This window comes from Pristis pectinata, chromosome 13, assembly GCF_009764475.1.
Source record: "Pristis pectinata isolate sPriPec2 chromosome 13, sPriPec2.1.pri, whole genome shotgun sequence".
Lineage (NCBI taxonomy): Eukaryota > Metazoa > Chordata > Chondrichthyes > Rhinopristiformes > Pristidae > Pristis > Pristis pectinata.
In genome coordinates, this window is record NC_067417.1 from 31276934 (window position 1) to 31299495 (window position 22562).

General features: G+C 37.2%; 1 protein-coding gene across 1 annotated transcript in view; it reads left to right on the forward strand.

The window, feature by feature from the left end:
- Positions 1-19910, forward strand: part of tent4b (terminal nucleotidyltransferase 4B) — a 55687-nt gene extending 35777 nt beyond the window's left edge. Inside the window, exons 7-12 of the mRNA XM_052028235.1 lie at positions 524-737; positions 2626-2752; positions 2847-2950; positions 6774-6964; positions 11994-12161; positions 15838-19910. Of these exons, the coding sequence (XP_051884195.1) occupies positions 524-737; positions 2626-2752; positions 2847-2950; positions 6774-6964; positions 11994-12161; positions 15838-16017 (984 nt within the window). The 3' untranslated portion in view covers positions 16018-19910. The remainder of the gene's footprint in view (positions 1-523; positions 738-2625; positions 2753-2846; positions 2951-6773; positions 6965-11993; positions 12162-15837) is intronic.
- The last annotated feature ends 2652 nt before the right edge of the window (positions 19911-22562 follow it).

Below are 22562 nucleotides of genomic sequence, written 5' to 3' on the forward strand. Positions count from 1 at the left end.
GTTGTGCATTATGCTCAATATCCAAAATTTGATTACACTGATTTAGTAATATTATGTATTTACTATAAACAATCAAGGATGAATTTCTTGACTGAGTAAAGTTTAGCCTTAAGTGTCAATGTATCATCGAGTAATTACATTATTTTTTTATTATTCGTAAAAACCAACTGGATAATAAACAGTTGGCCTTGTTTTTGTGCATCACTTCAATGCAGAGACTGCATTTTCCATCACTGCTTGTTGATTTTAGACTATGACTTGTTCTTTCCCATTTGAGATCCTAAACGAGAGATGCTTCCACATAAAATGTTTTGTAGATTTGAATAAATCCTATCCTTCTTTACATCTTTCTGTTCAGTTGACCCAGGCACTCTTGTGCAAGTTATAGTTAAATCTGTAGATCACATTAATAGAATTAGTAACTGAAAGAAGACTTTTTTAATCTTACAAAAAATAAAAGCTGCTTTTGTATTTTGCAAAATGAAAATGTCTAAATTATTTCGTATTGTTCCTTTGCTTGTAGTTACATTCTCGAGATGATGTCGACAGCTGTGATGCTAATCTTGGAGTGCTTCTAATTGAATTTTTTGAACTCTATGGAAGGCATTTTAATTATCTGAAGACTGGTATACGGATAAATGATGGTGGCTCATATGTTGCTAAAGATGAAGTGCAAAAAAATATGACTGATGGATACAGGCCATCAATGTTGTATATTGAGGATCCACTTCAGCAAGGTACACTTGATTCTTGTTTTTATAGTTTAAGGACTAAAATTTCCTTAATAGCTTCATGTATTTGCAGTGACACACAAGTGTTTTCCAATTCATATCAAAAATTACATGGAGATGATTACCAAGTACTGCTGTAACTGGTGGATTTGTAACTGTTTTGAATGTCGATGAAGCAAAAGCCACAAAATTATTCAGAGACAAAAGTCTGCAGATGTTGCAATCTGGAGGGGAAAAAAAAGATGCTGGGGAACTCCGTGGGTCAGACGGCAACTGTGGAGGGAAATGGACAGTCGATATTTTGGGTCACAACCCTTCATCTGGACTGGGAGGTGTAGTCTACAGTTACTAAAGTACCATTTCCAGTGCAAGCATATTCTTGCTAGCACTGGAATTGCTACTGTAGTAGACCAGTTGGTTAGAATCATGTAACAAACCTTGATTGGAACTTCTCACGCTGATGAAATTTGAGAAGGATTCTCCACAGTTGAAGGCCATATATTGATACTGCTCCCTGCATTTCTCTTCAGAGTTTTTGTGCAGTGGAAGTCGTATCCATGATACCACTAGATGAGTGGAATGCACGCTGTGATTTGGGGAACAGCTCTGTAGCGAAAGGGGGCAGATGATTTGGGAAGAACTTTGCAACTATTTTCTCTATGACAGTGGGCAGGGAGACTCGTCTGTACTTATTGCGATCGGATTTGTCTCTCAGAGTCATGGCTGCGGCACAGAAACGGTGGGCCCTTCAGCCCACCGAGTCTGTGCCAACAGTCGAGCACCCATTCTTTTTATGGAATGATGGTAATAACTTAAAGCATCTTTGAGAATGTCTGGCATGTCCTCCTCTTTCCAGATGTTGGAGATAAGGCTGAGAACGATGCTCTTCACCAAGTTTTAGAACTTTAGTCAGTATAACATCTACTCCAGAGGCCTTGTTGTTTTCCAGTTGACAATTGCAGTAATGCAGATATTGATGATCAAATTCATCATCTACCTCCATAGTCTTTAGCCATCGGAGGAACAGTATGCAAAGATCAAAACCTCAACCTTTGTTTCATGGTCTACCAAGTAACAGTGATCCATGCCCTCCAGAGGCATGGACTGCCTACAACAGGCTCGTCAAAGCTCTGGAGAGTTGCCACCTACGTTGCCTTGGACTGTAAACATCCCAACATTGCTCTAAATACACTCAACTGACTCTGAAGGGTAGACTACATTACTTGCACGTCTGACACCAGACCCTTGAAGTAGATACTCCGAGTTCCTTCATGGCAAGAGGTTACGGGAGGACAAAGAAAATGATTCAAGGATATTCTTTAAAAATATGTAACATCTTGACATACTGATAAACTTGCAGAATTCCTGGCCTGTGACCAGATAATAGAGAGAGGGCACTGAGAACCTCTAATTTTTATCTCAGAGAAGGCTAGTGAAAAAGGCAGAAAGGGCCCACCACCTCTCGTACTGCTCACTAGCCTGTCTTGTCAAACATCTCCTGGACCATTAGTGGTGAAGTCTGCAAAGCCAACACTGGCCTCCTTGGCCACCTCAGAACCTATTGAACTGAAGTGGAAACAAATCACCCTCTGAAGTGGAAACAAATCACACAGAAGAGTGCCAAAGAGAAGATGATATCCTGTGTAATCGTGCAGCTTCTGTACGACTCTCATCTTACCCTGTCATTTTCTGTTCCCTCATTTGTTCATCCAGCTTCCCTCTAAATGTATTTTGTTTCTTTGCCTCAATTCTTACATGTAGTAGCAAGGCACCTGTACTTTAAAATATATGCTTTGATTTAGTGAAATGAAATTGTCTGTTTGTATCTTGAAATTATTTTTACACACAGCGTGCATACAGTGTTTAATTATTGATTCTTTCTTTCTTTCTGAAGGAAATGATGTTGGTAGGAGTTCGTATGGTGCCATGCAGGTAAAGCAAGCCTTTGATTATGCCTTTGTTGTTCTCAGTCACGCCGTGTCTCCAATTGCAAAGTTTTATCCAAACAAAGAATGTGAAAGGTAAGGGGCTGTTGTTATGCAATTTGATATCTGTTGTAAGACATTACAATTCACCTTGATAGAATTAGCTATTAAATACACAATATTTTATCAGTATATTGGGTCGAATAATCAGAGTAACCCAAGAAGTTGCTGACTACAGGACCTGGATACAGGAGCACTGGGGATCACAGAACAGTGGCGATTCTTCATTTAATGGTAGGCATGTTCTAAGTAAATTATTCTAATATATAAGAAAATCCTTTGAAGATCATAAATTGAATATTGTTTTCTTTTGACTTTTATTCCTTTTCTCATAATTGTTTCATTTTTAATTATGTCGGCAAGCTCTTTTTCATGTGTGTGCGTGTTGGGGGGGGGGGGGGGAGGAGGAGAAAATGTTTGCCATATAACTGAAATTTATGTCATGTGTCCTGATGGCATCTAAGTGTGTATGTACACATACTAATGTGTATGTCCTCTGAAAAGCCTTCCCCAATTTAACAGGGGCCTCTGTAGTGACACTGGAGATTGACATTGAATCACACCCCAGTAGAATCTTTAGGCCTTGCATTAGCAGAAGGCCACTGGCAGTCAGGAAAGTGGAGTTGGCACACCTGGACCTCTGAACACCAGGAGCACATTCGTGCTTTCTGCCAATCGGAGCTGTGCTTAGCCCTGCTCAGGTGTTGATGTTCTGGTTCCCAGATTATACCCACTATCATAGATGAGAGTTCATTCATCCCACTGTGTGCAGAGAAGCTTGGTCTCTAGGTCTGAACAGGGGCCCGGCCCCAAAGCAAATCCAGTGAGCCATTTTACCATCCTAATGGAGTGTGGTGGGGAGTTCTCCCTGACACCTTCCTTTAATCTGTGTTTTTTGTTTTAACTACCTCAAACTTAGATTGGCTCCATATTGGGTAACCTGCTTATTTAAGCATGGCAAGGTTTATGAATTGACATCAGTTTTTCTTGAAAAAACGCACATCACTATTTGGGAACATTCAATCATCAATTCAATGATATTTCACTTACAAATAAACAAAGAACAATGTGCTTCAAGCATAAACAAAAAGGAGGGTAATGATTGTTGGAAATTTGAGAATCTAATCTGGCACGTGGACTATAAAAAGATCTGATGACTGGCACCTATGGAGCAAGAAGTTGCAAGGATGCTTGCAAAACCCATGATGACTTTTGGACTGACCAACATCTAAAGCGCTCTTAGCCTGGCCCTGAAACAAAAATACAGCAGAAACAGAAAGCAGAAAACAAACGAAGTTCTGAAAGACTCCAAATGTGGCTCTCCTTGGACACTGCCATCCAGAGGCACAGTGGATAAAATTTTCATTGATTGCCAACTCCAAGAGAAATGGAGGGAGCAGGACAACATTATTACCTGTCCTATGTTGACTGCTGTTTTTGATTCTTGTCAATTGAAATGGACCGTAGAGCATCCTCAAATTTGGCTGCTTACAGGAATCTGTCTTGTTATAAGAGGATTATCAGCAATGTTACTGAACTAAACGAGATTGGGCTTTGCACTGTATATCTGCAAAACAAATGTCCTTTAGCAACCTGCTCCCATTGTACAACATTACTGTTTGCCAATAAAGGTATACAACAAGACCCTGCTTCTGATACTACTTGTACCAATCACCTCAAAGTAATAGAAGGATACGACCAACAGTGTCTCCTGCAAGTGCACTGGCAGAGTAACTGAACCAACTTCAGCGTCATTGCACAAGCTGACATCCCTGCATTCTGGCCCTAAATGCACTCAGTTGGCTCCATTAGCAGGTCTTATCATTCATTCACATGCCTGTCACCAGACTCCTGAAAAACACACACTATTCTGAGCTCTGTTGTGGCAAGAGCTGACCACATAGACAGGAAAAGATTTGTGGATGTTGTCAATCTTCTTGAGAGAGTGCAAGATCTCCACTAACTCTGGAAATCCCAGACCTATGACTGCTCAAAATGAAGATGGAGTATTTGAGTTGGCATTGAGACACTCAAGTCCATGAATCAGGAGCACATGCCAAGCATAAACAGCCATTTCATCAGCCACCTTGGACACTCAGAACTGGAATGGGTCATTTGAGCGACTGCTAAAAAGAAAAAAAAAACCTGACATTGCTAAAATACTTCCACAGCACTCTGTAATGCTACTAGCTATTTGACAGCATTTGTAGTTGCTGAACCTGGGCCAGGGCCTTACCAGGTATTGAGGCAATTCAGGGCTAGAGTCGGTCCGCTATGGTAATACACTCCCTGTGTGGTGCAGGGCTTTGCTGATCTGATGGTTGCTATCACCTGTTAGGAGATTGTGTCCTGGAGTGCACGAGAAGAAATGGTGTATTCCTGATCGTGTGCAGTTGGCAAACTTAGGCAACTTGCTATTCATTGGAAGATCTGGCTCATTATCTGCACTTGTAGCTTGAACATTGGGGCAAATCTTCATGACTCTGTCTGTGGTTGTAATCATGCATTTGGACCTCACAGAAGCCTAGCATAAACGGCAGAAGTAAGGTATTGGCTCCCAAATTACCCGCCAGCCCCCACCCCTCTGGAATTTTCTTTTGATGTGAAAAGTTGTGATGCACTTTGGGAGATTGAGGACATGACAGGTCCCTTTGTTTTCTTTGCCTTGATCACTTACAACGGTTCCCAATAACCAGTGTCTTCCCTTATATCGATCCACAATCCATTTATTTTGTTCATATTCCACACATATTTGCTTAAGTATTTTCATAAAGATCAGCAGCCCCTCCTTTGCATTTATATTATTCAGGATGACTATTTGTATTGTAATCTTTGTTACCAGCATGGACCATGTTACCAAATTTGTTTTTTTTTTAATGCTCCATTGTGTATAATGCTTTAGGATGTTTAACCTCCAGTCCATTAATACCATTCTTCTAGTTTCTCTTCTTAATCTACTTCCTTGACTTAACTAACTTGTCATCTTTCATCGCAATTATTACCTGTATTCAATTCTAACTTGCTGATCATTAAATGTCCCCTTTTCCTGATTGATTTAAATCCATACTATTAGGTATCACTTGGTCAATTGACTAAAAAAGTCATGGTTTTGAATAAAAGCAAAATTATTTCAGTTGAACTCTGGCCCCTTCATACCAGTATTTAGATTGTAATTCATGCCCAACTTTAATCTCACATGGTACCACTTTGCATTTTCTAATAATTTGGAATCAGATGAGACCCTTCAAATATATTCATAATGTTAAGTTACATTTAGAAATTGATGTATTCAAAATAAGGTTTATCTTCAGAACATAGTATAATTTTGAATTGTCAAATTATCTATCCCTAAAATACTGCACTGTGAAGAACCAGTGATGCATCGTAATGGTCTCAATTTAATTTTGACATTTAAAGTAAAAATTCAATTTTTTGTTTCTTTATATAAATCATATATCTCTGAATCCTTCCTGGACTGAAAGTCAGATTTTGTGTTTTTCCTCAACAAGCATTAAAGTGTTGTCCTATAGTTGGAGCATTCTTTCTGCCCTGCACTTCTTCTCAAGTATATGACTAAAATGACCTTGGCAGGTATTTCAACAATGACATGTCCGAGGTTAATGGGGGTACTGTTTCACTGTGTGTTAGAATCATATAATTGTGTTGGTACAGAAGGAGGTCATACTTTCTGCCATCCTTGCATTCTACATCTTAACTACTTTTGATTTTCCTTCTATCCCCCCTGTGCCACGCAGAATTTTAAATCTGTCTTCCCTGACCCTTCAATCATTTGCTAATGGGTGCAACTTTGCTCTGTTTACCCTATCTAAATCTATCATGAACTTGGACACCTCTGTCAAATCTCCTCAAGCTTCTTTGCTCCATGAGAACAATCCCTCTTCCATTCTGGATAGTTTATTGGATTCTGATTATTTTGTGGCTACACTGTTCAATGACTGAAGCTCGGTGAATAACTATGCAGGTCTTCATAAAAATGAAATGGTCATTAAGAGAAAGACGGGCACTGCAATAAACCAACTTTTTCTTTCTTCCTCAGGAAATGATGTAACTTTGCTAGTTGGCCCTCAACAACTGGATAAATGCAACAACAATGTTTCCAAAGAATGCACAGTAATAAGCCAAGCCAGAAGTAGAACCTCTGAAACACGTCTAAGTAAACACTCTTCGAATTCTTCATCTGGTCCCTTATCCTCTGCATCTTCTACCTTATCCAGTTCAAGTGATGTTGTAAGTAACCAAACTGTTAGCTGCACAGTTAGATACCCTATGGTTAACAATATTCTACTTTCCCTTAAAAATATAAATGTTTCATTTCACAGTACAAAAGTATTAAAGGGGTTTGGATGGAAAAATGTTATTAATACAGTAAAACTCAGATAATCTACTGTCCGACTATTTGGGAATCCTGATTGTTTGGCATCTGGCTCACCAGGTCATGTTTCCTCTTCTCCCCTTGCACTTGGCGGGGCCACACTTCCCTTGCACGTGCCTGGCTCAATGGAAAATGTATCACTGTGTATCATCCAAAATAAAAAGGAATTAAGAATGTTGTGTTATTAAAAGGAACAATGTCCAATAGTCAGGAAAGTCTGCCTGTTCGGCACCACGAAAGTCCCGAGTATGTCAGATTATCAGAGTTTTACTTTGTGTAAAAACAATGGAAATGCTGGAAACACTGAGCAGATCAGGCAGCAGGGGAGAACAGTTAACATTTCAGATCTGAGACCCTTCGAACTGAGGAAGAAGAAAAAAAAGCGCAGATGAAGTGGCTTTGCATTACAGAAAATTACGATCCCAATCATTTTGTAGGAATGCAATCCCCCATAATGTGGATGTCTCTTGTACACAGCTAAAATACTGGAATTAACTGGCTGACTAAACTGACTAGATTTCTAGATTTCTCAGTATTTATTGTGTGCATAACTATAGTACGGTATTCACAAAGCAAAAAAAATGCAGATACTCTAATTCTGAAATAGAAAACAGAAAATGCTGGAAATGATCAGCAGGTTGGGCAGCATTGATGGAGAGAGAGTTCAGGTTTTATTGATCTAAAGCATTAACTCTGTTTCTCTCCATAAATGCTGCTTGATTTGCTGAGTATTTCCTACATTTTTTGTATTTTTGGTAGTGTATTGTATATCCATATGTACTGACAATATCATATTAATAACACAACATTGAAATTGTTGTTTGATCATCTGAGGAAGTTCTTTGTAGTACTTGGAGAAATAATTGACTGAAGCCATGACACATTTAACAAAAATGACAACTAAATTTACTGTAGTGTTAGTATTTTAATTGATTAGTCATCAAATTAATTGGGTCCACAAAAATTGGTTATGTCTGCAGCTGGAAGTTGCTATCTAACTTACTCCCTATTTCCAGCTTTTCGTCCATAACTTTGTTAAAATGCATTGGGTGCACGTCCACGTACTTTTTAAACTTGATGAAGGTTTCTACCATTGCCACTCTTCCAGGAAATTTGTTCCAGGTTTCCACCTCCCTTCTGTGTGAAAATACTCCTTTGCAGCTTTTCCTTAAATTAATGCCTCCTGGTTATTGATCTCCTGAGTAAGGGAAATACGATCTTATCTGCTCCATCTGTTGGCTCTCCTTGACATTATAGATCTTAGTTAAATCACCATTTATTCTCCTTTGTTCCACTGAATATGAGCATAGTCTATTTCATCTTTCTTCACAGATGAACTTCTCCCGTCCCAGTTACAGTATGTCCTCCTAAATTTCCTCTGCATTCCCTGTAATACCTAACTAGTATTTTATAAAATGCTGGTGGAGCTTACCTTGTTCCTGTATGCCTCAGTTAATTTGGGAAGTATCCTGTATGCTGCTTTAACCATCTTTTCTGGTTGTTCTGCTCTCCTTGTGGGATCTGTGGACATGCATTCCAAACTCCATTCATTTCTTGTATCTTACCATTATTGTGGAATCATCTTGCTCCATTTGCCCTCCCCAAATGCATTACCTGCCACCTCTGCATACTGACTTCCACTTGTTACTTTTCTGCTTCTGAAGTCTAAATCATTTGTATATAGCATGAGAAGTAGGGAATCTAGTACTCAACCTAGCAGACCCCCACTGGAAATGGTCATTCAGTCACATTAATACCCATTTGTCACTACCCTCTTGCTTCGTCTACCTAGGTCAGTTTTGAATCACATGGGCTTTTACTTTTCTGAACAATCTTTTGTGTGTGACCTTCCTAAAAATTTATTTAGGTTAATGAAATTTGCTGCCTCCTTATTGCCTTTATTGCCATCTTGGAAAAAAGAATTCAGTCATGAATTACCTTCCCTTGAGTCCAAGATGACTGTGCTTTCTAAATGATAACTAATATTGTCCCTTATATTTTCCCACTAATTAGTTCACCACAAAGGTTGGGTTATTTATTCCCTTTTTATAACAATAATGCCGTGTTGGCAGTCGTATTGTCCCCTGGAGTCATACCTCCAGTTAGAAAGAATTAGAAAATGATGGTCTAACAATCTGCTGTTTTCTTCCATGTTTTTCTGTTAATAGCTTAGAAAATTTCATTCAGGCCTGGCAACTTGACTATTATCATATATACAATCGTTACTTTTTCTTATTGTTTCTCTTTCAATATTTTCTACAATATCTGCATTGGCCTCCTTTTGTTAGAGACACGTGCAAAGTGTTTTCTAAGACCCATACACACACCTTCCTTCCCTATACAGTTTATCCAACTTGTCATTTTGGTCTCCAATAAACCATATTCTTTCCTTGGTTATCCCCTTGCTCATTATATACTTCTAAATCATTTTAGGGATTCCTTTGTTTGACTTTGATTTTTTTCATGCCCTCTTGTTTTCCCAATTTCCATTTTGCTTTCATTCCTAAACTTCCATAGAATCATTGAATCTTTAAGGCATAGAATGCAGCCATTCAGCCCGTCAGTCCTTGGTAGGCTTTTTGTAGACCAAACCAGCTAGTTTTGTAGACCAACCCTGCTCCTTTTCAGTCATCTGACACATTTTTCCTTGTTAACTGTTTCTACCACTCTTACAAGCAGTGTATTAAAAGAAAAGGTGTTGCATGCATCTCTCCTATATCTTGCATCTTTTGCATAATATCTATGTCCCTTGATCCTAGAATGACTTCAACCTTTTTCTGTCTATATAAATCTCTCGTGATAATGTATGTGTCAATCAAATCTTTCTTCAGACTGATCTGTCACAAGGAGAACAGCACCAGTTTCTCTTGTCTAATGTTGTAGCTGAATGTCTCATCCCTAGAAACTTGAGAGCAAATATTTTGAGTAACCTCTCTTAGATCTTCTTATCCTCTTTAAAGTGTAGTGATCAAAATTAATCACTCCACTCCAATTGTGTTTTTGACATAACCCTCTCTACTTTTGTACTCAATGCCTCTATTTGTAAACTAGGAATCCTACATGCTTTAGTAACAATAATAAAAAGAAAAAAATGCTGGAAATATTTAGTATGTCAGGCAGTATCTACGGAAAATGAAGCAGGGTTAACTTTGCAGGTCAATGATCACCATCATAATTTATTAACTGTTTTCTCAATGTGTCTGCCATCTTCAAAGACTTTTGCACATATTTACCTTGGTCCCACTGCTTCTGCATATATTTAGATTTGTGTTATTTGGTCTAAATTGTCCCTCCTCATTCTTTATGCCAAAAATATATCCTTTTCTTTTCCTCTGTCTTGTACCACTGGGAGGCATCGAAGGAGAAGGGAAAATTTGGATCAAATATCTTGTCACAAATAAAAGGGTGGGACTCCCAAGTTCCAGAGATCTGTGAATGTTGAGAAATACACAGGGTAAAAATAAGGCAAAAAGAGTTTGCATTGCATGTTGACAGACAGAGGGTAAGGAGGAGATTTTCGGGATGCTGCTAGCACTGGAGGATTTTATTTATGGGGACAGATGGGATGAATTGAAGTTAGTTACTTTAGAACAATGGAGGCAGAGAGGAGATTTAATGGAGATGTATAAAAAAAACTATGAAAGGCTCAGGCAGGGTGAACAGGAGTGTTTTGCCCCTCTTCCAGCCTTCAGTTCAACCCACGTGCCTTTATTTGAATAGCTTGCTAGCATTTCCCTTTCACAGCTATATATTTCCATAATAATACTGCTGTCAATCCCCTTACTTCTCCTCAAACCCCTTGACCACCTCCACCCACCAGCCCATCATGTCTGAAAACCATGTAACACTGAATGTTGAGCTGGTAATACTACCCTTCTTTAAAATGTGTTTCAGTAATAGACATGATGTGATACTTCCAGTTCATTTACCTTATTAACTGCACTCTTTGCATCCACTGAGGACTGTCAGATTTTATTGTTTCACTTAATGATCGAGATTTTTTAACCATTTGTCACAATCTATTTTTGAATTTTAATAATTTTTGTTAATGTAGAAAATATGGAAAAATACAATTTTACCATGCTCCAGCGATTTTAAAGAATGAGATGTGTATTGTTTCTGTGTACCTGATTTCATCCGCTAGGTTAACCTAATCAATATTTTAATTTGATTATTGCAAGTGAACCAAACAGTAAATATTGATTTTCTTTAAAAACTGGAGGCAAAATTAGCATTACCATTTTCTATACAGTAAAATGCCATTAGTTTAGTTTGGGTAAATTGTGCTTGTGTCAATTGCTTAAAATGCCATTCTGTCATCCTGACATTTATTTAACATTAATCTTTTAATGGAACCACTAAATTAATGTGGAGTCATGTAAAATAGTTTGTCAAGTGTTCTCTATTTTACCTATTAAGGGCATCCAGCATTAAGTACAATATCTAGTTGAGGTTTGGCATGGGCAGATGTAGATAGTCTCCTCAACAGCAATACTTGCTATTTTCTGCAATCTCAACCCCATTGTCTTTTAGTTTTCCAAAAACTATTGCTGTTTTATGTTGAATTATGGAAGTTGGACTGTTGTAAGTTGAGAGATACTCAGTTTATCATTCTTCACAAAAACAAAAAAATACTGTATTTGCCCATTCATGCATGGTTTGTGAATTAAGTCCTATACCTTTGTTCAGGTTTTGTTATAAAAGCAAGTTATTTATATTTTGGTTTGCATGATTAATAAGAAATTGCTTCAGAATAGATTGGTGCCAACGTTCTTAGTGCAATTTATCAGGTAAACAAAATAACATTAACATCAGTCGGAGTGTTTTTATTTGCTGATGTTTGTGCATAATTCTGTATGTAATTTGTATGTTTTTTACATCCAGGATTCTGATGGAACACCTTGCAAAAGCTCCAAACAATCTGGCAATCATCAGTCCAATACTAACAGATCAGTGCCACAGGGGTCAATAGCAGAGTCATCTTCATCGCCAAGTGTGAAAATACAACATAACCCATCAAGCAATTCAACAAGCAACAATACTAAAGCCCAGGTTTGCAATTATTTATTTTGGTATTGGGTTTAGCTCTAGGTAGGTAGAACTTTTAGGACTTGATTCTTTGCTTATTGCCAGAACCAATGTTGGATGAAACCTTGTAACCAACCAAATTGATCTTTAAAATTTGAAGGATTGGATCTCTTCAACCATTTTATTACAAAAAACATGCTTTGGGTATCCTTCGTATTCCACAATTGAGCTCAAGGGAAATGAAAATGTATGTTGTCCCTTTATAAACTAATGTTAATAACTTTATTCTCAGGTGGTTAGACTCATTGCTATGTACTTTGACACGTATATTTTCCTGTGGTGAGGAAATCTGACGCATCTCATAACCCAGTTTAAAGCTGTTGCATTTATTTATTATAATGCCAATGTATTCTGACATGCCACACTGTTTTCTTGATTCAGTGAATAGAAAGACCTGAAGTGATAGATTTCCATTGGGATAAGACACCTGAAACATTTTAAAATATATTTTTGACCTCAATTTGTCATGTGCTTTAATAATTTTTACAGCGGCATGCAAAAGTTTGAGCACCCCTGGTCAAAATTTCTGTTACTGTGAATAGTTAAGTGAGTAGAAGATGAACTGATGTAATAAAGTTAAAGACGAAACATTCTTTTCAACATTTTAAGCAAGATTAATGTATTATTTTTGTTTGTACAATTTTAGAGTGAAAAAAGGAAAGGAGCACCATGCAAAAGTTTGGGAACCCCAAAAGATTTGAGCTCTCATAACTTTTACCAAGGTCTCGGACCTTCATTAGCTTGTTAGGGCTATGGCTTGTTCACAGTCATCGTTAGGAAAGGTCAGGTGATGCAAATTTCAAAGCTTTATAAATAACCTGATTCCTCAAACCCTGTCCCAACAATCAGCAGCCATGGGCTCCTTTAAGCAGCTGCCTAGCACTCTGAAAATTAAAATAAATGATGCCCACAAAGCAGGAGAAGGCTGTAAGAAGACAGCAAAGCGTTTTCAGGTAGCCGTTTCCTCAGTTTGTAAAGTAATTAAGAAATGGCAATTAACAGGAACGGTGGAGGTCAAGTTGAGGTCTGGAAGACCAAGAAAACTTTCCAAGAGAACTGCTTGTAGGATTGCTAGAAAGACAAATCAAAACCCCCATTTGACTGCAAAAGACCTTCAGGAAGATTTAGCAGACTCTGGAGTGGTGGTGCACTGTTCTACTGTGCAGCGACACCTGCACAAATATAACCTTCATGGAAGAGTCATCAGAAGAAATCCTCTCCTGCATCCTCACCACAAAATTTAGCGTCAGAAGTTTGCAAAGGAACATCGAAACAAGGCTGATGCATTTTGGAAATAAGTCCTGTGGACTGATGAAGTTAAAATAGAACTTATTGGCCGCAATGAGCAAAGGTATGTTTGGAGAAAAAAGGGTGCAGAATTTCATGAAAAGAACACCTCTCCAACTGTTAAGCACAGGGGTGGATTGATCACGCTTTGGGCTTGTGTTGCAGGCAGTGGCACGGGGAACATTTCACTGGTAGAGGGAAGAATGAATTCAATTAAATACCAGCAAATTCTGGAAGCAAACATCATACCGTCTGTAAAAAAAAACTGAAGATGAAAAGAGGATCGCTTCTACGACAGGATAACAATCCCAAACGCACCTCAAAGTCCACAATGGAATACCTCAAGTGGCACAAGCTGAAGGTTTTGCCGTGGCCCTCACAGTCCCCTGACCTAAACATCATCGAAAATCCATGGATAGACCTCAAAAGAGCAGTGCATGCAAGACGGCCCAGGAATCTCACAGAACTAGAAGCCTTTTGCAAGGAAGAATGGGCAAAAATCCCCCAAACAAGAATTGAAAGACTCTTAGCTGGCTACAGAAAGCATTTATAAGCTGTGATACTTGCCAAAGGGGGTGTTACTAAGTGCTGACCATGCAGGGTGCCCAAACTTTTGCTTCGGGCCTTTTTCCTTTTTTGTTATTTTGAAACTGTAAAAGATGGAAATAAAAAAGTAATCTTGCTTAAAATATTAAAGGATTGTGTCATCTTTAACTTTATGCCTTTTGGAAATCAGGTCCTCTTTTACTCGCTTAGCTATTCACAGTAACAGAAAATTTGACTAGGGGTGCCCAAACTTTTGCATGCCACTGTAACTTCCCTAGATGTGATGGACATTATCAAAGTAGAAATATAGGTTGCAACATGGAAATAGACGATTTAGCTCAGTCAAACTCTGTTTGCCATCCATGAAACCAAATTTAAAACACATTTTCTGTTCAAATATCACTTCACTCTTCACCTGTATCATGTCACCCTGTTATTATACCGATTATCTTTGTTGGGTACTTAAATATGTGTAAGTTTTATGAAGGAAAGCTTTAGTTATATCTTGCAATGAACATTGCACTTCTTATTGTGGTGTCCATTTTCTAATAACTCTATGCAGTGGAATTTACAGACTTGTGAAATGAATGCAAAGAGATACTTTGTTGCCAATGGGTATTAATGCATTTTGAAGAAATTGAATGCAGGAGAACACTTGGCCTTCAAATCTGCCCCCAAATAAGTCTTAATATCAGAGAATCATGACCAGATACTTGCTTCCCCAATCCCCAACCACACCACCTCTCCCTCCCCCCCCCCCCCCCCCCCCCCCAAAAAGCTATCCATAGAATCTCCTGGGAGGGGAAGAAGATAAGATACATGGTGAATTTTGTTTTAAATCTTCAGTATGTGAGGCCTCCCTCTTCCTCCCATTTCTGCAAAACTCTGCCTTTCTTAAAAAGGAAAAGAGCTGAACTGGTGTGGAGCTTCTAAAATTTCTCTTTATCAGACACCCAAACTAGTTTTCAACTACCATATTGCTGTTTCTCAGATGAGAAATGTGTGGTCAACTGTTCAAAATCTCCCCAGTGACCCAATTTTGAGGGGGCTTCTCTTGTCCTGGATGAAGTGAAACTAGTTCTCCACATAGAAAGAACTGGAATGAAGGCTAAACCTTACGTTATTTGAATATTTACTGAAGATCAGGCATTCTTTATACACCAAAAGTGCATAATTTCCTGTTTTATTTTGCATCCCTATAACTGAGTTCTGATTTTGCTATGATAATATTGTAGACTGTCCTTGTACACCTTAAAATGGGAGAAAACTGAAGTAGGATTTTGAAGAGTGCTTGGTAAAATAATCAAAGGCACTGGTTATGCAGATTTTTAAGAATTTTAAACAAGGTGTTGGATGCAGTAAGCCAGACAGTTTGGTTATTGGGGGTAGGAGTTGGGGTGTGCACTGTGTAGGGAAATTCCAGTTCACTGAACCACACTGGTTAAAGACCTGTGCCATTAATGTGCAGTGGACCAGCACTGCAAAAACTGACAACTGTTTCTGGCAATTGCTATCTGTTGCTGTCAGGATGACGGGCAGCACAGCGGTATTTTTATAATGCGATTTATATGGAGGAGAAAAATTTAGGAACTTGGAATTTCAATTGCAAAACACTAAATACAAATTAGAGAAGCCTATTTTGCAATATTATTTACACTATGTAAAAGAAATGTGTATGCCTACAGAATTGATGGACTAATAAGATAAAATTTATTCTTACCATAGCTTTTATGAATTAAGGATGCTCAGAGTTCTTTCTAGCCAATTAACAACTTGAAATTGTGCTCATGATATGATTGTGTTCTAGCTCAGTGCAGCAAGACTCTTCCGTTCTTCTATCAAAGGCGTCCAAGGACAACAGAACTCCAGCCAAGTTGGAAGTGTATCAAACAAACAGAATTCAGTCAACAAGCCGCATCAACAATCATTTCCTAGCAAAAAAAAGAAGCCCAAGAGAGACAGTGCCTCAGCAGACTTGTGTCGATAGTCTGTTTATGACTTGGTTAATGAAAATTCCTGCAGCGATCTCATAAGCCATGTGAGATGGGCAGTGCTAGATGGGATCTGCTGAGCCTTTCCCAAGAGTATGGATTTTGATTTTTTTTTCCAGATTGCTGTAAAATGATCATGGGCTACAGTGGTTGTCACAAACATTGCTTCCCTACTTAGATGGGCCATAAGCTGCAGTGGAGCAGAATTTTGACGAAGATGGAATCGTTGCACAAAAATTCCCCTCTCCTGGTTTAAGATGTTATGGGAGTTGATCAAACAAGAGGATCTTAAAATTATTGACAAAGAAAATTTCTGTTGCTTCCTTTGCAAGGAAAATTTAAATGTTACAACAAATGTATACATTGTGCACGATTTTAAAATTATTTTTGCATATACTGACATTTTTATTGTGTATATACAGAAAAGATTGTATCAGTACAGTATTTGCATTGGTAATCTTTGTGTGTTTTTGGGGTAACAGGTTTTACATGTCATTGCAGTTTAAATTTAAATTTGAAATTTTCAGTATTAGTAATTTAACAGATCCCAATGATGTTCTCTTACACTGTTTATATATTAGAAAGAAGGCTATTTGGTAAGCTTGAAAGTGTTATACTAATGCTTATCCATGTAGCAACTTCCAGATTCATTTGGATTCTGAAATAGAAGATGTTGATCCAGCAGCTGTTGAAGTACACTAGGTTTAAGGCTTTAAGTAGCACATGGCATCTGGAAAAGTGAGACGCAGCATTTTAATACTGTTTAATTCTGTGTGCAGCATGTAGATATTTGTACAACTGTTAAAGATGCTGTATGAACAGAATTGTTCCTATGAAATATTTTAAAGGAAGTTTTAATATTTCCTTGTCTCAGGTGTAATAGTAAATATTCATATTGTATTTTACCAAATGGAATGATCACAAATTTCCTTCTAAATACATCCTTAGATATGACAGCATAAATCTGTGTTGTCCCAATTTCTGGCTTCTCTGTTGTATTAGTACAAGTTTTAAGTACAGGCAAAACCATATTTAATTTCTGTAGATTATAACCTCACAGCATTCTGCTCTAATAGATACTGCTTTTGTTCCTTGAACTTTTATGTATGTGTATCTGTTTGTTGAGCCCTTCAATCCTAGTGCACCTCCAAATTGCTTTCTTGTACGTAAAATCATGACCAAATATCATTTAACAAACGTGTTATATAGTTGCATCTGTGTTTACATATTTTGTAAACAAACATTACTGGAAAAGTTCACACTACAATTTTCCTATTAACTGTGGATACATTTTACTTATTAAAATCAATACCAGAAGCATCAAGCTTCCCTCAGTAAAGATGGGAACTATGGAAAAACATATGAACTTGGTTGACATTGCTGTAGGGGAAAAAAATCCTTAAAAAAAAAAGAAAACTGAATAAAATCATTTGGAGTGGAGTGGAAAAATCAAATGTTCTTTTTTGATTCATTTCTTTAAGAATTTTGCAATTGGTATCCACGAGACATTTAGAGAAAAAAGAACAATTGTAGAGTAAATTAGCAGTGAAAATTAAATTCATATCACTTATTCAAGAATTTTAATCCTAATGTGGAGCAATAGAAATCTACTTGTACACTACAATGGGTATTATTAGAATGGAACATGGATCCTTTCAAAGGTCCTTGATAGTTGTTCCAACCAACCAACCAACTCCCTGCTGTAACTGACACTTAGTTAACTGTATATGATTGAAGAACAACTTTTCCTGTTGGAATGCTTTGAAGCATTTGTCCAGCTGAGCAATACAAGGCTTTTTACAGCAAATTTTGCTATCGTTCTGATTCACAAATAGGTGTCTTTTTCAACTGATTTCATAATTGCATATTATCACCGTCTAAGTAGTCAAATTGATTCTATTAATCGAATGGGATGCCATTCAATTTCTGATTTTAAAAAAATATACCACGGAAAGTAAAGATGCTAGTAATTCAACATTGATTCTTCCACAAAAACTCATCTACACTTTAAAAAAAAATTACATGATTGCTTCATATTTTCTGTGAAGGCATGAATTGATGCAGAACTTTTACTGTAAAATCCACATGCTGAATCATTACCAGTGATCAAAAAATTGTTTAAGATGGTGCTAGTTGTTGATATTGATCGCAAAGCTGTAACAAATACTTTCAGATTTAAAATATTAATGATTTTTGTGTTAGAAAATATAACAACAGAAACCTGTCTGGTAACTTTATTACAGTAGATTTTACTAGTCAGGTCGATGTTTCATGCCAAATTAATATTCCAAGTTAATCTTTATTTTATTGATTAGATACATTTATGATGAAGAATGCATTTTTTAAAAAGTTATCAGTTTACTGTATGTAGTGAATAAATTGTGTTGCTTCAGTATATGCTGCTAATCCATTCTTAACCAAATCGATGCTGCGTAACAACAGATGGAGGTAAACCAAAAACTATTTAGGAATGGATGAAAGTTTAGAATTACATTGCGGATACTTAAATAACTTTTTGTCATTAGTGAATGTATTTCAGTTTTCAGATAAAAATTTGACTATTTGATGCTTGATTGTTAGGATATTCTGCAGTAGTTTGTACATTCATAACTTGTAACCTGACAGATATAAAAGGGATCTTAAAATAGACGTATACCAAATAACACGGATTACTTTGGTGAAATGCCATGATAAACGGGGCAGTAGTTAAAATGATATTGGTTCCATTGGGAATCTTTGCCACCATTTTAGGAATATTGCTAGTTATAGTAAATAATTTGTTAACTGATAAGTGAACCTCTTCTGAGACAGCACAACATCCTTTAAGCAATGTAGACAAACTTTTGAAAATGAAAAATCAAATGAGGTTTATATGGTTTGCCTTAATACTTTTTTATAATCATTCATACAAGGAATAAAACTTGCAAAGTTTAAAACATCAGAGACACCTGAGAACAGTTGATCTGTTCTCTGTGCTTGGCAATTTGTGGTTTCTTATCTGTATACTGTATTAGGTGTGCTTGGTCATTTCATCCACTTACAAAAAAAACAATAGTTTCCACAGTTTGTTTACCAGATTTTAGTCTGATAAAATTGTGATTATGGCAAAATGAACCTACAATATATGTGCTGTAACTTTAGGATGTATAACATTTCTGTGATTTGAACTGTACTGCCTCTGCAGAAAATGCAGGAAATACATAGTAAACCTGATAGCGTTTATGAAGAGAAAAGATGAGTTAAGATTTCTGATGTAAATCCTCCATCAGAACTGAAGTTCTAATTAAGGCTCTACACTGAAGTATTGATTCATCTTTCCACTTTATAGATGTTGACCAATTAGCTGTGTATTGCCAGAATTTGATTTGTTTTTTTTTTGGAATTGTCATCATTTCATCAGTGCACATCATATGGCATATTTCTAGAAACAATTGTATTTTGTTTTTTTTCCTCTAATTCACTTCATGGCAATGGGTGCTCTTTCCTCTTCTCAACACCTCCCCACCCATCACTTTTTTTTCTGTCTGTCCCTATCTTCCTGTCTCTGTTGCTCACACGTTGTTGCACTGATTCTTTGCTCTTCTGGGTCAACTCTTTTTATTTCAGTCCAACAACATTGCTTACAGTAAGAAGGATCCAATTTATTTGAATACCTCCTAACTCAGCTGTTGGACCTTGACTCCTAGTAACTTTTAAACTGATGATTTAACTTTTTTATTCTTGTTGCATTTTTTTAGGTTTGGATTCATAAATGTCTGTCTCAGCACGCTTTGTTTTAATTTTCTTCAATGGGTTGCAGTTTGTAATTGATCCTTCTAGGAAACCACCTGTTAATTCAGAAGATTTCATGTAATTGCTAATACAATAAATTGTCTTCCCATCGCCATGACATGCTGTCTTAAGCATTTTTTAAACTAACCCTTTGGGGACTTTGTCAAGCAATTTAACTACATAATTACCAACACAAATCCTTGCCAATTCAAATGGGGAATCTGTCACAAATAAAATATTACATTTTAAGTTTAGAGATGTGTAGTTGGAAATTAATTCAGGAAATAATACTTATAGTGAATCAGTCACATCTGTTTAATTTGAAGTTGGAGGGTAGATGAATTGGAAAATTAACTTTGAATGTAGTATTGTGGTTGATGGTTATAAATCCATCATTTATTGCTCATGGCTTCCAGTACAGTTTTAAATATTCTTTGCAATGTTTTTCTAAAAGCAAAACAAAGCCAATTTTATTTGCTTTGCCTGAGTCAAATACATTTTTAAAGAAAGCATCTTTGGTGAGTATCTTAAGGATGGAAACAGACATTAAATGGTTGTTATCCTTAAGACATGTCTGTTTAAAGTCTGGTCTTGGGCTGCAATTTTGGAGAAAATTGCTCATTACAATGATTTAAACATGTCTGAAGGTGCTAAAACTGTATATTGAACCCTCAAATATTGATGAGGAGCAATTTTGTGAAGCAGTATAATGTTTCCCTGCTAGTCCAGCCACTGAGGGGTAGAATACACAGGCTAGCACATTGGCATGAACCTAGAGGGTCCAACAACTGCAGGGGAGCTTCATGATCTGCATCAGAGATCTTGAAAGATGTGTTTTAAGAGGGATAGACTGAAACTGTGTGCATTTGGGAGAGGGAGGGCTAGGAAGGAGCCCACAGACTAATGTAGCACATGTCCAAGGCAATCACCAAATTGGTTACAGCGCAAAGAATTGACCTCAGCGCCCTTGGATCATGGTTCCAGTGGTCCAAAACACGACTGCACCAACACCACAACCTTAACACTTCATACTCGGACATTCTCACAAAATTACAGGATTGCATCCTTCAAGTTACTGTTGTATCTTGAACACATTTGTTGACTTAATTGAAGCAATTGAGATACCATACTTTCTCTTCCAGGACAAAATAAAATATCATTTAAGATGCTGTTCAGTGAAGAGAAGGTATAACCACAAGATTAGTTTTCTAGAAGATCACAGTGCTGATGGTAACAAAAAGGGAATGGCAGGTGTTGTGGCCATAGAACCAGACAATGAACAATGCCTGGCTTCTTAATCAATCCACAACTATCCCTAATCCTTAGTCTCCCAATTCCTCACTTCAGAAGCTCCACGTGGTTTTATTGCATGTGTTTTCTTACAATTGCCATGTGTATTGCCTCTCAGCCCTCTGGATATCTCATTGCCAGTACACAGGAAGAGCATAGGGTAAAAGGCACCACTTTAATTGCTACCAAGTCATTTTAAAAGATTAGAATTAAACATGGATTCTCACAATGGGTAACAGTTACACTAGGTGGTAGAACAAAATGTGAAAAAGATGCAGAAATTAGGATGGCTCCAAGCCCCTTAGTAACTGATGCTATGCCATGTTCCTCTGATTCTTTTAGTGTTTAAATCCTGTCAATCTCAGCCTTGAATATTGTCTAATTGAGCATCCATAGCACAGTGAGATGGAGAATCCCAAAAATTTACAACCCTCAATATAAAGAACACCCTATTCTGAGCCAAATGAAACTACTTCCACCCTGTTGATTTCTTTCAGAATCTCACCCAAAATCACCTCTCATTCTGTAAACTCCAATGAATAAAGATCAAACAATACCTTTTTCTCGGACAACCCAATCATCCCAGGATTCAATGTAATCTATCCTGTGATGATTCCAAGGCTAGCATGTCCTTTTTTTTAAAAGGGGGTAAAGCTGTGTACACAACTCCAAAAGAGGTTTCACCAAATCCCTGTATAATCTAAGCAAGACTTCCTTACCTTTCACTCAATCTTCCTGCAATAAAGGCCAACATATCTGCTTTCCTATTCCCTTACAGTACCCACATACATGCAGTCCTTGTTCTTGTGAACCAGCATATCCTCTGTATGCTAACATTTACTAGTTTCTCACCATTTAATAAGTAGTTTTTTTTCTACTTTTCAAAGTGCATAATGCCACATTTTAATTATTTTGCTACATCCTTGTCCACTTGCTCATTCTTTCTGTATCCCTTTACAGACTCTTTATTTACTTTCCCATCTAGCTTTGTTTCACTAGCAAGCTTGGATGTATCATTATTGTCTCTTCACTTGTCCACGTTTCTATATGGCCTACTCCAGGACCAGAACTGGCAGCAAGCATTTTGTTATTAACTGACAGAAAATCCTAATTGTACTGAGAAAACTATCCCTGACCTTTTCTGGTTAATATCACTTCTTCCTTGGACCCAACCATCTTGGTTTTATCCCTATTGCAATGGTCAATGGTCAACCTATTGTTTTGGATCCAATGCATCATATGATCGTAATAGACCAATTTTCTTTTAAACAAATTTGACCATTTGGTTACAGGTTAAGGTCTTAAGATGGGTAGAATTCTCAAACTGCTCCACAATCTTTAACTATGTAAGCAGAAGTAAATAGCAAATGTAATGAATGAAGTAAGTTGCTTGAGGGAAATAAAGAAATTGATCACTTTGTTTGAAAACCCACCTAAACAGCATTCCTTTTGCTAAATCTAACCAGATCAGTGAATGGAT